The sequence below is a fragment of the Mobula birostris genome, unplaced genomic scaffold (genome assembly GCF_030028105.1).
Source record: "Mobula birostris isolate sMobBir1 unplaced genomic scaffold, sMobBir1.hap1 scaffold_536, whole genome shotgun sequence".
NCBI classification, from domain to species: Eukaryota; Metazoa; Chordata; class Chondrichthyes; order Myliobatiformes; family Myliobatidae; genus Mobula; species Mobula birostris.
The window spans coordinates 210,527-227,153 of record NW_027278267.1 but is presented as its reverse complement, the minus strand read 5'-3'; the positions used below and the strand labels follow the sequence as shown (position 1 = coordinate 227,153).

The window sequence follows — 16,627 nt, the reverse complement described above, 5'->3', positions numbered from 1 at the left end:
AACTGTGACCCCTCATTCTGGACCTTCCTAACGTCGAGAACAATCTTCCCGTATCTAGCCTGTCCAATCCCTGTAGAATTTTATACGTTTCAATCAGATCCCCCCTCAATCTTCTGAATTCCAGCGAGTATAAACCTAGTCGATCCAGTCTTTCATCATATGAAAGTCCTGCCATCCCAGGAATCAATCTGGTGAACCTTCTTTGTAATCCCTCTATGGCAAGAATGTCTTTCCTCAGACTAGGGGACCAAAACTTCACACACTACTCCAGGTGTGGTCTCACCAAGGCCTTGTACAACTGCAGTAGTACCTCCCTGCTCCTGTACTCGAATCCTCTTGCTATGAATGCCAGCATACCATTCATCTTTTTCACCGCCTGCTGTACCTGCATGCCTACTTTCAATGACTGGTGTATAATGACACCCAGGTCCAGTTGCACCTCCCCTTTTCCTAATCGGCCACCATTCAGATAATAATCTGTTTTCCTGTCTTTGCCACCAAAGTGGATAACCTCACATTTATCCACATTAAATTGCATCTGCCATGAATTTGCCCACTCACCTAACCTATCCAAGTCACCCTGCATCCTTTTAGCATCCCCCTCACAGCTAACACTGCCGCCCAGCTTCGTGTCATCCGCAAACTTGAAGATGCTGCATTTAATTCCCTCAGCTAAGTCATTAATATATATTGTAAAAAACTGGGGTCCCAGCACTGAGCCTTGCAGTACCCCACTAGTCACCGCCTGCCATTCTGAAAAGGTCCCGTTTATTCCTACTCTTTGCTTCCTATCTGCCAACCAATTCTCTATCCATATCAACACCATACCCACAATACTGTGTGCTTTAAGTTTGCACACTAATCTCCTGTGTGGGACCTTGTCAAAAGCCTTTTGAAAATCCAAATATACCACATCCACTGGTTCTCCCCTATCCACTCTGCTAGTTACATTCTCAAAAAATTCTATGAGATTCGTCAGACATGATTTTCCTTTCACAAATCCATGCTGACTTTGTCCAATGATTTCACCGCTTTCCAAATGTGCTGTTATCACATCTTTGATAACTGACTCTAGCATTTTCCCCACCACCGATGTTAGGCTAACCGGTCTGAAATTCCCCGGTTTCTCTCTCCCTCCTTTTTTAAAAAGCGGGGTTATATTAGCCACCCTCCAATCCTCAGGAACTAATCCAGAATCTAAACAGTTTTGAAAATTATCATTAATGCATCCACTATTTCTTGGGCTACTTCCTTAAGCACTCTGGGATGCAGACCATCTGGCCCTGGGGATTTATCTGCCTTTAATCCCTTCAATTTACCAAACACCACTTCCTACTAACACTTATTTCCCTCAGTTCCTCCATCTCACTAGACCCTCTGTCCCCTAATATTTCTGGAAGATTATTTATGTCCTCCTTAGTGAAGACAGAACCAAAGTAGTTATTCAATGGCTGTCATGTCCTTGTTCCCCATGATCAATTCACCTGTTTCTGACTGTAAGGGACCTACATTTGTCTTAACCAATCTTTTTCTTTTCACATATCTATAAAAGCTTTTACAGTCAGTTTTTATGTTCCCTGCCAGTTTTCTCTCATAATCTTTTTTCCCTCATAATCTTTTTTCCCTTTCCTAATTAAACCCTTTGTCCTCCTCTGCTGGACTCTGAATTTCTCCCAGTCCTCAGGTGAGCTGCTTTTTTCTGGCTAATTTGTATGTTTCTTCTTTGGAATTGATACTATCCCTAATTTCTCTTGTCAGCCACGGGTGCACTACCTTCCTTGATTTATTCTTTTGCCAAACTGGGATGAACAATTCTTGTAGTTCATCCATGTGATCTTTAAATGCTTGCCATTGCATATCCACCGTCAACCCTTTAAGTGTCATTTGCCAGTCTATCTTAGCTAATTCACGTCTCATACCTTCAAAGTTACCCTTCTTTAAGTTCAGAACCTTCTGAATTAACTACGTCACTGTCCATCTTAATGAAGAATTCCACCATATTATGGTCACTCTTACCCAAGGGCCTCGCACGACAAGATTGCTAACTAACCCTTCCTCATTGCTCAATACCCAGTCTAGAATAGCCTGCTCTCTAGTTGGTTCCTCAACATGTGTTGGTTCAGAAAACCATCCTGCATACATTCCAAGAAATTCTCTTCCTCAGCACCCTTACCAATTTGGTTCACCCAATCTATATATAGATTGAAGTCACCCATTATAACTGCTGTTCCTTTATTGCACGCATTTCTAATCTCCTGTTTAGTGCCATCCCCAACCTCACTACTACTGTTAGGTGGCCTGTACACAACTCCCACCAGCGTTTTCTGCCCCTTAGTGTTATGTAGCTCTACCCAAATCGATTCCACATCCTCTCGGCTAATGTCCTTCCTTTCTATTGCGTTATGTTGAAAAGTGGTCCTTTTTGATTTTTGCCCTGGATTTGACAGCCTGCCCCTTTTACTTTTCACCTTACTACTTTTTGCTTCTACCCTCTTTTTACACCCCTCTGTCTCTCTGCACTTGTTCCCATCCCCCTGCCACATTAGTTTAAATCCTCCTGAAGAACAGTAGCAAACGCTCCCCCTGCTGGACTTTCGTTTGCGGCCGCAGAAATGCCTATCTGTTCCCCTTACAATCAAATCTCCTATCACTATAGCTCTCCCATTCCTTTCCGTTCCCTCCTGTGCCGCAGAGCCACCCATGGTGCCATGAACTCGGCTGCTGCTGTCTTCCCCTGATGAGACATCTCCCCCAACAGTATCTAAAACAGTGTATCTGTTTAGGAGGGAGATGACCTCAGGGGACTCCTGCACTACCTGCCTACTGCTGCGCTGTTTAGTGGCCACCCATTCCCTTTCTGCCTGTGTAGCCTTTACCTGCGGTGTGGCCAACTCACTGAACGTGCTATTCACGACTTTCTCAGCATCGCGGATGCTCCAGTGTGAATCCAGTCACAGCTCCAGCCGCTCAATGCGGTCTGCCAGAAGCTGCAGCTGGACACATTTCCTGCACACATAGTCGGCAGGGACACTGGAAGTATCCCTGATTTCCCTCATGCTGCAGGAGGAACAAACCACGGGGCCGATCTCAGCTGTCATGACCTACCGAATACGCTACAGCCTCGCCGCCTTCCTTGCTTCAAATAAAATACCACTGCAGACCGTTCTCCTTTTAAAGGAACTTACCCGGCCTTACCTCACTCGGAGTGAAGCTCGTCCTCAGCCTCTGTTCACCGAAGCCTCTCGAGACAAAGCCTTCCTACTCTGTCTCTCTCTACTCCATCGCCTGCTCCATCAAACTGCTCTCTTTTAAATACTCCCGTTGCCTCACAGACCGACTTGCACACGCTTGCGCAGTCATGTCCTGATCAACTGCCGAGAAAAATCAGGAGTTCCATCCTGTTCCGTTCTGTAAATCTATCAAAGTCCATAAAACATGCTAGTTAGCAAAGGATCTAGTGCTTTTGTGGCTTAAATGATGAATAAATTCTCCACATATGAGAGAACAGGAATCCTAACATCCTTCCTGATGACACCTCAGCAACATTTCCCAACTACAATTCCCATTGGACTTGTCAGCACTGGTCAGAATGTTGTTGAATCTTCGGGAACAACTGGCTTAAACATGTACAGGAACAATATTTTTACTAATATGACACTGTGATGATTGTACCTTTATATTACTGAACATCATAGTGTTCTGGAGTAAGTAAATACATTTTGCTAATCTAATTATGAAAATCTTGACAATAATTTCCCTATTTTAATACAAGTTTGTTGGTTAAAAATATTCCCTACATTTCGAAAATGAGGTGGGGGCTCCATGCTGAACCTGGTGCTCCTTTGCCCAGTAACTTGTTCCCACCTTGTGTGGAGAGGCCGAGGGCATTTTTTCTCAGGTTATTGGGAGTGGGGTTGGTAGACATTGGTGCTGAGGATAGTGAGGGAGGGGATGCTCACAGCTTCCCTCAAGTGACAGGACTAACATCTCTCTCTCTCTCCCCCACCCCCACTCCACCCACTACCCCCTCCCCCTTCCCACAACCCCTCTCCCAGCTTGCCAGCCTCTCGACTCTTCTGCTGAGATGAAAGTGATTCACTGCACTCTGCTGTTACTGAATGAGATTCTCATCTCACTCCAAGGTAATTACCACAAAATCTTGTTTAATTATGTTTCTTTATCTCACAGAGTAGACACATGGAATCAGAAGATAAAGTGTTTTATATTTAGTAACTTATCAAATTGTTCACACTACTTAATTGCAATGAATGAATGTCCCATTCTTATCCTTGAAAGTGAGATTATAGATATCTGTAATTACAAAAATGTTTTCAAGAGCCTCTTATTTGGTGAAGAACTATAAATTGCTGACTTTTATATGTATTAATTTGTGAGATAGATGAAATGTATGACAGTATTGAGTTTAGTTTTTGGTGTGTACCTGATCAAACCCCCACAATCACTTCAGCTACAACTCCCATGAATCACAGGAAAATCATTAAACATGTAGACATACTCATGCGCGTGCACGCAGACACAGACAGACAATCCTGCGGATACTGGAAATCCAGAGTAACTCAGCAAATGCTGGCAGAATTCTGACAGGTCAGGTAGCATCTATGGAGAAGAATTAAAAGTCATTGTTTCGGGCTGAGACCCTTCATCAGGACTCCAGTGGTCCTGGATTCCTACGATTCCTTGCTGGGCCTTTCCCTTTTTACCAGCATTGCATTTGGTGGCTCAGACACACCCTGTATAGGAATCCCTTCCCCAGCAGTGTCTGAATGGTGGAACACCCTCCCCAGCAACACTGGGAGACATTCACCAGAAGTAATGGAGCAGTGCAAGGAAGAAAAACATCACCATATCCTCAAGAATAATTGATGTACCAATCTTGTAAATTGAGAAAGCAAAGAGTGTTTTGCAATATTTGTGAGGCCAGGTCATCATTAGGCTCTGTGCCAAATTCTTGGCATATAAATGATATGATATGTGTGAAGGAATGTCAAACAGGCCGTGAACAGCAAGTCAGGAACATCTTGTTCAAATGTCCTTCACTGTGAAATCTGCACATTTTGGGCTCTGTGCACCCGAAAGTCGACCTTCCATCCAAAAGCTTTTCCTCAGTGCACTCTGCCTTTAGAGAACATTGTAGGTTTTCACAAATAAAAATGGTGAAGGCATTTTATGTTTAAGAAACATATTAACAACTCCTTTATTGTACTCCAAACCCTGAACACAATGCATGGTTAAAAAACTTAATGTAATTAAGTCAGATCAGCGTTTAATATGAAGCTCCAACTCAGTGTCTGTGGTTGTTAATTATATATATTTCCACTGATTACATGACCATACAACTCCCCATACTTCACTAAAACCGGCATTGTGACCCTGTCCGGAGTTTGGATGAGCTGCCCAGCTCAGGTTCTGTGTTCCATGGGAGGAGGAACAGCAGATGCCTCGGCTCCTCCAGAGGAGTGTTGACACACTCATGGTCATGTTGTGACACCAGGTGCAGGGTAGCGGAATCCTCCAAATCCTGGTGGGTCGGTTTAAGGCAACCTACCAAAATATGTTCAGGTTTACCCATCTCATCTGGGATAAAAGTCTTTTCTCCCCATTCCAAAACATGGAATGGGTCGTCGCTAGGGGTCTAAGGGGATGTTGGTGTGCGTCACGTCAGATGAAAACGAACGAGGTGGAACGTAGGTCAACAGGAAGCCAAGTGAGCTGTGCACCATGATGGGAGGTAGAAATAGGTGAAAAGGAATTGAATTTACTGAGGAAGGTGGCACGTTTTGAATGGTTGACAAGGCAGTCGTGGTGTCAGGAATGAAATCACCTGGGTCTCGTAATGGCTGCCCTTATACCAACAGCCATGGATGACTGCAGGTCCTCTTGGAGCTATTCTGGGCCCCAGGCGGACCCACGGGAGATGATTATGCCAACACCCATAGGTCAGGGAAGCCCTCAGAGCAGCCTTTGAGGAGCGGTGAAACCACTCACATAGGCCATTGGGGTGTGGGGGTACACTGTGGTGTGAGGAACCATCTCTGCTAAATTCCAGAGTGTGTTGGTTACTTGTCATCAGGAACTTGCCATCTGCCTAATTCTGCTATATATCTCCAAACAATTGATCACAGAGGAAAATTGTCATGCAGATATTTAGATCAGCCTTTAACAAACTTTGTCCCTGGAAGAACTGTTGAAATAATTTTTAGATCTCAGGGAACCCCTGCATCAAAATTATATCTACAGCTCACAGTACGTTAGTGTGATCAGTAGGTTGTAGATATAATAATATAAAAATAATTGTCAATGCCCTTTTGAGCAGAGTATTTTAGCTGACCTTTCTTGGAATTAATCTCTTTCTTTTCCTTCCATAAATTTTAAAAACTCATAAGGCAAACAAAATAAATTTTTCAATTCTGGGTCGAACTTGAGATAAGCACACATGGATTTCACCTTCTGCTGAAATGAGATGATTTTTATCCTTGCTCTTTTTGCTGGTTCAGCAAGAAAAAGCTTGCTCACATGTGTAAGAAGTTGAAATCTGCAGCAAAATGTTCATTGCTTTCTGATGGCAAGATACTCTTCTTCTACAGAAATCCAGAACTTGTCCAGGGTCAGGTCAGTAAATCTAATCCTGAGTGCATGATCAGAGAGCAGCTCACAAAGTTCTTCCTCTTCTCTCAAAGTCAGGCTCTCAGACTGAGCAGAAGATTCAGAGAAAGGTTCCCTCAACCAGTCATACACTTGAGTTGAAAGGGAGGAAAAATACTGTTCAGTTTTGTTCTGCAGTTCTTCCAGGTGGTTTTCAATAAGAGTCAAGACTCCCTGATATTCTTCCTCACTCTCAAGCCCAAACAGCTGTGGAAACTTTTCAAGATTTCCTTTTGCAACATGATTTTTCCTAAGATTCAGTATCCTTTTAAATCGATGAATCTTGTCATTTGAAGTCAAAACTTTTTCTCCAGGAAATTCAGAAACTAGTTCATATGATGAAAAATATCTGTTAAGTAGGCTAGTTTCTGCATTAGGGTTTTATCTCTGTTTGGCATGATGCCAAGAGTGATAGAAACATAGAAAACCTACAGCAGAATACAGGACCTTCACCCCACAATGCTGTGCCAACATACTTACTTTAGAAATTACCAAGGGTTACCTCTATTTTCTTAAGCTCCATGTACGGATCCAGGAGTCTCTTAAAAGACCCAGTCGTATCAGCCTCCACCACCATTGCCGGAAGCCCATTCCTCGCACTCACCACTCTCTGTGTTAAAAACTTACCCCTGACATCTCCTCTGTACCTCCTTCCAAGCACTTTAAACCTGAGCCCTCTTGTGTTCGCCATTTCAGCCCAGGGAGAAAGCCTTTGACTATCTCCATGATCAATGCCTCTCATCATCTTACACACCTCTCTCAGGTCACCTCTCATCCTCTGTTGTTCCAAGGACAAAAGGCCAGGTTCACACAACCTATTCTCATGAGGCCTGCTCCCAAATCCAGGCAACACCCTTATAAATCTCCTCTGCACCCTTTCGATAGTTTCCACATCCTTCCTGTAGTGAGGTGACCAGAACTGAGCACAGTACTCCAAGTGGGGTCTGACCAGGGTCCTATATAGCTGTAACATTACCTCTCAGCTCTTAAATTCAATCCCACGGTTGATGAAGGCCAATGCACCGTATGCCTTCTTAACCACACAATCAACCTGCACAGCAGCTTTGAGTGTCCTATGGATGGGGTCCCCAAGATCCCTCTGATCCTCCACACTGCCAAGAGTCTTACCATTAATACTATATCCTGCTGTCATATTTGACCAAACAAAATGAACCACCTCACACTTGTCTGGGTAAAACTGCATCTTCCACTTCTCAGCCCAGTTTTGTATCCTAGCGATGTCCCAATGTAACCTCTGACAGCCCTCCACACTATCAACAACACCTCCAACCTTTGTGTCATCATGTTTGATTGGGAGTAGTGATGGAGCATCAGCTTTTTGCAGTTTGTTTAAAAAAAATAAATGACAACCGGACAATGTCTATATAAAGTTGCTGCTTCAGCCCTCAAATTTTGGTCTATGAGAACTTGGAATGCAATAAACTCTTCTCATCAAATTTTTTGTTGTAATTTGGGTTTTTCTGTTGGATTTCACATACAGATTTCCGTGCTGAGTTCCACCCACCCCATTACCCACCCTCAGTCCTAAACCATCCCTTTCTTCATGCTTGTTGGGTGGGTTGTGGTGGAGCAGCTGTGGGATGTTATTTTCCACCCTGGTGCTCTGTGGGATGCCAAAATTATTTTGATGGTTGGGAGAGTGGGGTAGATGTAGGGGTAGAACCAGTATTTTTTTTAACATTTTTATTATAATCTGTAGTAAATTTATATGCAAACTTGTGTTAAAACCAGCTGCTAACTTACCCGTTTCAATTTTTAGAACATAGAGCAGTACAGCACAGTACAGGCCCTACAGACCACAACGTTGTGCCGACCCTTAAACCCTGCTTCCCATGTAACCCCCCAACTTAAATTCATCCATATACCTGTCTAGTAGTCTCTTAAGTTTCACTAGTGTATCTGCCTCCACCACTGACTCAGGCAGTGCATTCCACGCACCAACTACTCTCTGAGTAAAAAACCTTCCTCTAATATCCCCCTTGAACTTCCCACCCCTTACCTTAAAGCCATGTCCTCTTGTATTGAGCAGTGGTGCCCTGGGGAAGAGGCACTGGCTGTCCACTCTATCTATTTCTCTTATTATCTTGTACACCTCTATCATGTCTCCTCTCATCCTCCTTCTCTCCAAAGAGTAAAGCCCTAGCTCCCTTAATCTCTGAACATAATCCATACTCTCTAAACCAGGCAGCATCCTAGTAAATCTCCTCTGTACCCTTTCCAATGCTTCCACATCCTTCCTATAGTGAGGCGACCAGAAATGGACACAGTACTCCTAGTGTGGCCTAACCAGAGTTTTATAGGGCTGCATCATTGCATCGTGACTCTTAAACTCTATCCCTCGACGTATGAAAGCTAACACCTCATAAGCTTTCTTAACTACCCTATCTACCTCTGAGGCAACTTTCAGGGATCTGTGGACATGTACCGCCAGATCCCCCTGCTCCTCCACACTAGTTAATAGAACATAGAACAGCACAGTACAGTACAGGCCCTTTGATGGTATGTAATTGTTTAAAAAGGGTTCTAAGAGTAAACCTAGCAATTATCGGCCTATGAGTTTGATGTCAGTGGTGGGTAAATTGATGGAAAGTATCCTTAGAGATGATATATATAATTATCTGGATAGACAGGGTCTGAATAGGAACAGTCAACATGGATTTGTATGTGGAAGGTCATGTTTGACAAATCTTATTGAATTTTTTCAAGAGGTTACTAGGAAAGTTGATGAGGGTAAAGCAGTGGATGTTGTCTATATGGACTTCAGTAAGGACTTTGACAAGGTCCCACACGTAAGGTTAGTTAGGAAGGTTCAATCATTAGGTATTAATATTGAAGTAGTAAAATGGATTCAGCAGTGGCTGGTTGGGAGACGCTAGAGAGTGGTGGTGGATAACTGTGTGTCAGATTGGAGGCTGGTGACTAGTGGTGTGCCTCAGGGATCTGTACTGGGTCCAATGTTGTTTGTCATATGCATTAACGATCTGGATGATGGGGTGGTAAATTGGATGAGTAAGTATGCAGATGATACTAAGATAGGTGGAGTTGTGGATAATGAAGTAGGTTTTCAAAGCTTGCAGTAGATTTAGGCCAGTTAGAAGAGTGGGCTGAAAGATGGCAGATGGAGTTTAATGGTGATAAATGTGAGGTGCTACACTTTGGTAGGATCAAGCTAAATAGGACTTACATGGTAAATGGTAGGGCATTGAAGAATGCAGTAGAACAGAGGTATCTAGGAATAATGGTGCATAGTTCCCTGAAGGTGGAATCTCCTGTGGATAGGGTGGTGAAGAAAGCTTTTGGTGTGCTGGCCTTTATTAATCAGAGCATTGAGTATAGGTGTTGGGATGTAATGTTGAAATTGTACAAGGCATCGGTGAGGCCAAATTTGGAGTATTGTGTACAGTTTTGGTCATCGAATTATAGGAATGATGTCAACAACATAGAGAGAGTACAGAGAAGGTTTACTAGAATGTTACTTGGGATTCATCACCTAAGTTACAGAGAAAGGTTGAACAAGTTGGGTCTTTATTCTTTGGAGCGTAGAAGGTTGAGAGGGGACTTGATAGAGGTGTTTAAAATTATGAGGAGGATAGATAGAGTTGACGTGGATAGGCTTTTTCCATTGAGAGTGCGGGTGATTCAAACAAGAGGACATGAGTTGAGAGTTAAAGGGCAAAAGTTTAGGGGTAACATGAGGGGGAACTTCTTTTCTCAGAGAGTGGTAGCTGTGTGGACGAGCTTCCAGCAGAAGTGGTTGAGGCAGGTTCGATGTTGTTGTTCAAAGTTAAATTGGACAGCTATATGGACAGGAAAGGAATGGAGGGTTATGGGCTGAGTGCAGGTCGGCGGGACTAGGTGAGAGTAAGAGTTCGGCATGGACTAGAAGGACCGAGATGGCCTGTTTCCATGCTGTAATTGTTATATGGTTATATGGTAATCAAAATCGTAATACTTGTTGAGATTTTTTTTCGTTTGTGTTCACAGTCCTGGTTGTGTTGTAGTTGATCAGTATATTGGGTAACAGGTTCCTGATCAATGTTCAATATGTATTCCTTGTCTATCAATTATTTCTCTCCAGGTGATTTTATCCTACTTGTACCTGATGAGCCTCTTGTAGCAATTGCAGGTGAAGATGTTGTACTGGATTGTGAGATGCTCCCACCAACCTCTGCCAGCAACATGGCAGTGCAGTGGCTGAAATCAGGTCTCAGCTCACCCATCCACGTGTACAGACATGGACAAGATGATCCCCTCGCCCAACACCAGGATTACAGAGGAAGGACAGAACTGTTTAAAGATGAAATTACCGAAGGAATCATTTCCCTCAGAATAAAGAACGTAAGGCCAGACGATGAAGGGCGATATACATGTTCAGTTGAAGACAGAACTGACTTGAAACAATCTACAGTTGAACTGCGTGTTCTCAGTGAGTACTATTGCCATTTATACGAAGGTATAGTGGGAAGCTTTTGTTTTGCATGCCATCCAGATCGATCATTTCATACACAAGTATATTGAGGTAGTAATAAGAAAACAATGTGGAATATCGTGCTGTTGTTGCAGAGAAATTACAGTGCATGTAATTACACAATTACACAATAAGGTGTGAGGGCAGCATTGAGTTAGACTGGGGCTACAAGTGCTCATATCTTAGTTTGTGAGATGTCCATTCAGGAGTTTGATAACCATGGCATAGAAACTGTCCTCTAGTCTGGTGGTTTGTGCTCTTGGGGCTTTGTATCTTCTGCTCAATGGGAGAGGGGAAAAGAGAGAATGACAAGTGTGGGTGGGGTCTGTGATTATATCGGCTGCTTTCCCAACCCAGTGGAAAGTGTAGACAGAATCAGTGGAAGAGTCTGGTTTGCATGAAGGACCAGGCTTTGTTCACAACTCTTCAGTTTCTTCTCAAACCTTAGTCACAGAGACATAGAAAAGTCCAAAACAGAAACAGGCCCTCTGTCCCATGTAGTCAATGCTGGATCATTTAAATTGCCTACTCCCATCGACTTGCACTGGGACCATGGCCCTCCACCCCCCTGCCAACGATGTACAGTATCTAATCAAACTTCTCTTAAACATTGAAATCAACCTTGCATGCTCTGCTTGTTAAAGCGCAAACAACAGGAATTCTGCCGATGCTGGAAATTCAAGCAACACACATCAAAGTTGCTGGTGAACGCAGCAGGCCAGGCAGCATCTCTAGGAAGAGGTACAGTCAACGTTTCGGGCCAAGACCCTTCGTCAGGACTAACTGAAGGAAGAGTTAGTAAGAGATTTGAAAGTGGGAGGGGGAGGGGGAGATCCAAACAGATAGGAGAAGACAGGAGGGGCAGGGATGGAGCCAAGAGCTGGACAGTTGATTGGCAAAGGGGATATGAGAGGATCATGGGACAGGAGGCCCAGGGAGAAAGATGGGGGGGGGGACCCAGAAGATGGGCAAGGGGTATAGTCAGGAGGACAGAGGGAGAAAAAGGAGAGTGAGAGAAAGAATGTGTGCATAAAAATAAATAGCAGTGGGAGGTGGGGAATTAGTGGAAGTTAGAGAAGTCAATGTTCAAGCCATCAGGTTGGAGGCTGCCCAGACGGAATATAAGGTGTAGTTCCTCCAACCTGAGTGTGGCTTCATCTTTACCGTAGAGGAGGCCGTGGATAGACATGTCAGAATGGGAATGGGATGTGGAATTAAAATGTGTGGCCACTGGGAGATCCTGCTTTCTCTGGCGGACAGAACGTAGGTGTTCAGCAAAGCGGTCTCCCAGCCTGTGTCGGGTCTCGCCAATATATATAAGGCCACATCGGGAGCACCGGACGCAGTATATCACCCCAGCCGACTCACAGGTGAAGCGTCGCCTCACCTGGAAGGACTGTCTGGGGCCCTGAATGGTGGTAAGGGAGGAAGTGTAAGGGCATGTGTAGCACTTGTTCCGCTTACAAGGATAAGTGCCAGGAGGGAGATCAGTGGGGAGGGATGGGAGGGACGAATGGAGAAGGGAGTCACGTAGGGAGCGATCCCTGAGGAAAGCGGGGGGTGGGGAGGGAAAGATGTGCTTAGTGGTAGGATCCCGTTGGAGTTGGCGGAAGTTACGGAGAATAATATGTTGGACCCGGAGGCTGGTGGGGTGGTAGGTGAGGACCAGGGGAACCCTATTCCTGGTGGGGTGGCGGGAGGATGGAGTGAGAGCAGAGGTGCGTGAAATGGGGGAGATGCGTTTGAGAGCAGAGTTGATGGTGGAGGAAGGGAAGCCCCTTTCTTTAAAAAAGGAGGACATCTCCCTCGTCCTGGAATGAAAAGCCTCATCCTGAGAGCAGATGTGGCGAAGATGGAGGAATTGCGAGAAGGGGGATGGCATTTTTGCAAGAGACAGCGTGAAAAGAGGAATAGTCCAGATAGCTTTGAAAGTCAGTGGGCTTATAGTAGACATCAGTGGATAAGCTGTCTCCAGAGATAGAAACAGAAAGTTCTAGAAAGGGGAGGGAGGTGTCGGAAATGGACCAGGTAAACTTGAGGGCAGGGTGAAAGTTGGAGGCAAAGTTAATAAAGTCAACAAGCTCAGCATGTGTGCAGGAAGCAGCGCCAATGCAGTCGTCGATGTAGCAAAGGAAAAGTGGGGGACAGATACCAGAATAGGCACGGAACATAGATTGTTCCACGAAGCCAACAAAAAGGCAGGCATAGCTAGGACCCATACGGGTGCCCATAGCCACACCTTTAGTTTCAAATCCCTCCCCCTCCCACTTTCAAATCTCTTACTAACTCTTCCTTCAGTTAGTCCTGACGAAGGGTCTCGGCCTGACACGTCGACTGTATCTCTTCCTAGAGATGCTGCCTGGCCTGCTGCGTTCACCAGCAACTTTGATGTGTGATGCTCTGCTTGTGTTGGCAGCTTGTTCCACACTCTCACAAACCTCCGAGTGAAGAAGTTTCCCCCCATAAGCTCATTAAACTTTTCACCTTTCACCCTTAACTCATGAACTCTGGTTGTAGTCCCACCCAACCTCAATGGAAAAAGACTGCTTGCATTTACCCTATCTATACCGCTCATTATATTGTATACCTCTGTCCAATCTTCCCTCTTTCCTCTGCGTTCCAAGGAATAAAGTCCTGACCTATTCAATCTTTCCTCAACTCAGATCCTCCAGACCCGACAACATTTTTGTAAAGTTTCTCTGAACTCTTTCAAACTTATTTACATCTTTCCTGTAGGTGGGTGACCAAAACTGTACACAATACTCCAAATAATACAACTTCAACATCGCAACCCATCTCTAGTCAAAACTTTCATATATGAAACATCTTCAAGTCAAGAAAAGTCAAGTTACTTTTATTGTCATGTCGACCTTAACAGCTGGTACAGTACACAGTAAAAACAAGACATCGTTTTTCATGACCATGGTGCTACATGAAACGATACAAAACTACACTGAACTATATAAAACAATGCAAAAACTACACTAGATTGCAGACCTACCCAGGACTGCATAAAGTGCACAAAAACAGTGCAGGCATTACAATAATTAATAATAAACAAGACAATAGCACAGGAGAGGGCAAACTCCGGGTCAGTCCAGGCTCTGGGTATTGAGGGGTCTGATGGCTTGGGGGAAGAAACTGTTACATAGTCTGGTCGTGAGAGCCCGAATGCTTCAGTGCCTTTTGCCAGATGGCAGGAAGGAGAAGAGTTTGTATGAGGGGTGCGTGGGGTCCTTCATAATGCTATTTATCTTGTGCCCTCCCTCCTACACCAACTCCTGAGCCAAATGTTAAAGGGTGTAATCTTCCTATTTTTGTTCTCAATAGCATTTGGCATGGGTAGCAATCCTGAGATCATAACCCCGGATGTCCTGCCCTTTAACTTGGCTCCTAACTCCCTGAACTCACTTTGCAGAACAGTGTCACTCTTCCTACCTATGCCATTGGTACCTACATTGACCACACCCTCTGTCTGGTGACCATCCCAGTTTGGAATGCTGAGGACTGGATCCAAGACGTCCCGGAGCTTGGCACCCGGGATACAACGTACCATCCAGGAATCTTGTTTTCATCCACAGAACCTCTTTTCCATTCTCCTAAGTAAACAATAGACAATAGGTGCAGGAGTAGGCCAATTCCCTTCGAGCCAGCACCACCATTCACTGTGATCATGGCTGATCATCCACAATCAGTACTCCGTTCCTGCCTTCTCCCCATATTCCTTGACTCCGCTATCATTAACAGCTCTATCAAACTCTTTCTTGAAAGCATCCAGAGAATTGGCATCCACTGCCTTCTGAGGCAGAGCATTCCACAGATCCACAACGCTCCGGGTGAAAAAGATTTTCCTCAACTGCGCTCTAAATGGCCTATCCCTTATACTCAAATTGTGCCCTCTGCTTCTGGACTCCCTCAACATCGGGAACATGTTTCCTCCCTATAGCGTGTCCAATCCCTTAATAATCTTCTATCTTTCAATCAGATCCCCTCTCCTTCTAAATTCCAGTGTATACAGGCCCAGTCACTCCAATCTTTCAACATATGACAGTCCCGCCATCCCGGGAATTAACCTTGTGAACCTCCGCTGCACTCTCTCAATATCAAGAATGTCCCTCCTCAAATTTGGAGACCAAAACTGTAAACAATACTCCAGCACGAGGAAATCTGCAGATGCTGGAATTTCAAGCAACACACATAAAAGTTGCTGGTGAACGCAGCAGGCCAGGCAGCATCTCCAGGAAGAGGTACATTCGACGTTTTGGGCTGAAACCCAAAGGGATTTGTTTTGAAGGCCAACATGCCATTAGCTTTCTTCACTGGCTGCTGTACCTGCATGCTTACTTTCAGTGACTGATGAACAAGGACACCAAGATCCCGTTGTACTTCCCCTTTTCCTAACTTGACACCATTCAAATAGTAATCTGCCTTCCTGTTCTTGCCACCAAAGTGGATAACCTCACATTTATCCGCAATAAACTGCATCTGCCATGCATCTGCCCACTCACCCAACCTGTCCAAGTCATCCTGCATTATCTCAACATCTTCTGCACAGTTCACACTGCCACCCAGCTTTGTGTCATCTGCAAATTTCCTAATGTTACTTTTAATCCCTTCATCTAAATCATCAATGTACATTGTAAATAGCTGCGGTCCCAGCACCGAGCCTTGCAGTACCCCACTAGTCACTGCCTGCCATTCTGAAAGGGACCCGTTAATCCCTACTCTTTGTTTCTTGTCAGCCAATCAATTTTCTATCCATGTCAGTACCCTACCCCCAATAACATGTGCTCTAATTTTGCCCACTAATCTCCTATGTGGGACCTTATCAAAGGCTTTCTGAAAGTCCAGGTACTCTACATCCATTGGCTCTCCCTTGTCCATTTTCATAGTTACATCCTCAAAAAATTCCAGAAGATTAGTCAAGCATGATTTCCCCTTCGTAAATTCATGCTGACTCGGACCGATCCTGTTACTGCTATCCAGATGTGCCGCTATTTCATCATTTATAATTGACTCCAGCATCTTTCCCACCACCGACATCAGGCTAACTGGTCTATAATTCCCTGTTTTCTCTCTCCCTCCTTTCTTAAAAAGTGGGATAACATTAGCTACCCTCCAGTCCTCAGGAACTGATCCTGAATCTATAGAACATTGGAAAATAATTACCAATGTGTCCACGATTTCCAGAGCCACCTCCTTAAGTACCCTGGGGTGCAGACCATCAGGCCCTGGGGATTTATCAGCCTTCAGTCCCATCAGTCTATCCAACACCATTTTCTGCCTAATGTGAATCTCCTTCAGCTCCTCTGTTACCCTAGGTCCTCCAGCCACTATTACATCTGGTGATTGTTTGTGTCTTCCCTAGTGAAGACAGATCCAAAGTACCTAATCAACTTGTCTGCCATTTCCTTGTTCCCCGTAATAAATTCACCCGTTTCTGTCTTCAAGGGCCCAACTTTGGTCTTAACTAAT

At 44.5% G+C, this 16,627-nt stretch overlaps 1 protein-coding gene and 1 long non-coding RNA gene across 3 annotated transcripts in view; one reads left to right on the top strand and one right to left on the bottom strand.

Annotated features, from left to right (window-relative positions):
• LOC140193368 (uncharacterized) overlaps window positions 1-3,409 on the bottom strand; it is a 43,189-nt gene extending 39,780 nt beyond the window's left edge. The window contains exon 1 of the long non-coding RNA XR_011884759.1: window positions 3,196-3,409. This is a non-coding gene — a long non-coding RNA (uncharacterized lncRNA). The remainder of the gene's footprint in view (window positions 1-3,195) is intronic.
• LOC140193366 (butyrophilin subfamily 3 member A1-like) overlaps window positions 1-16,627 on the top strand; it is an 82,268-nt gene that overhangs the window by 11,414 nt on the left and 54,227 nt on the right. For both annotated transcript variants that reach the window (XM_072250692.1, XM_072250694.1), the window contains 2 exons: window positions 4,056-4,142; window positions 10,763-11,110. In XM_072250692.1, the coding sequence (XP_072106793.1) occupies window positions 4,085-4,142; window positions 10,763-11,110 (406 nt within the window). In that variant the 5' untranslated portion in view covers window positions 4,056-4,084. The remainder of the gene's footprint in view (window positions 1-4,055; window positions 4,143-10,762; window positions 11,111-16,627) is intronic.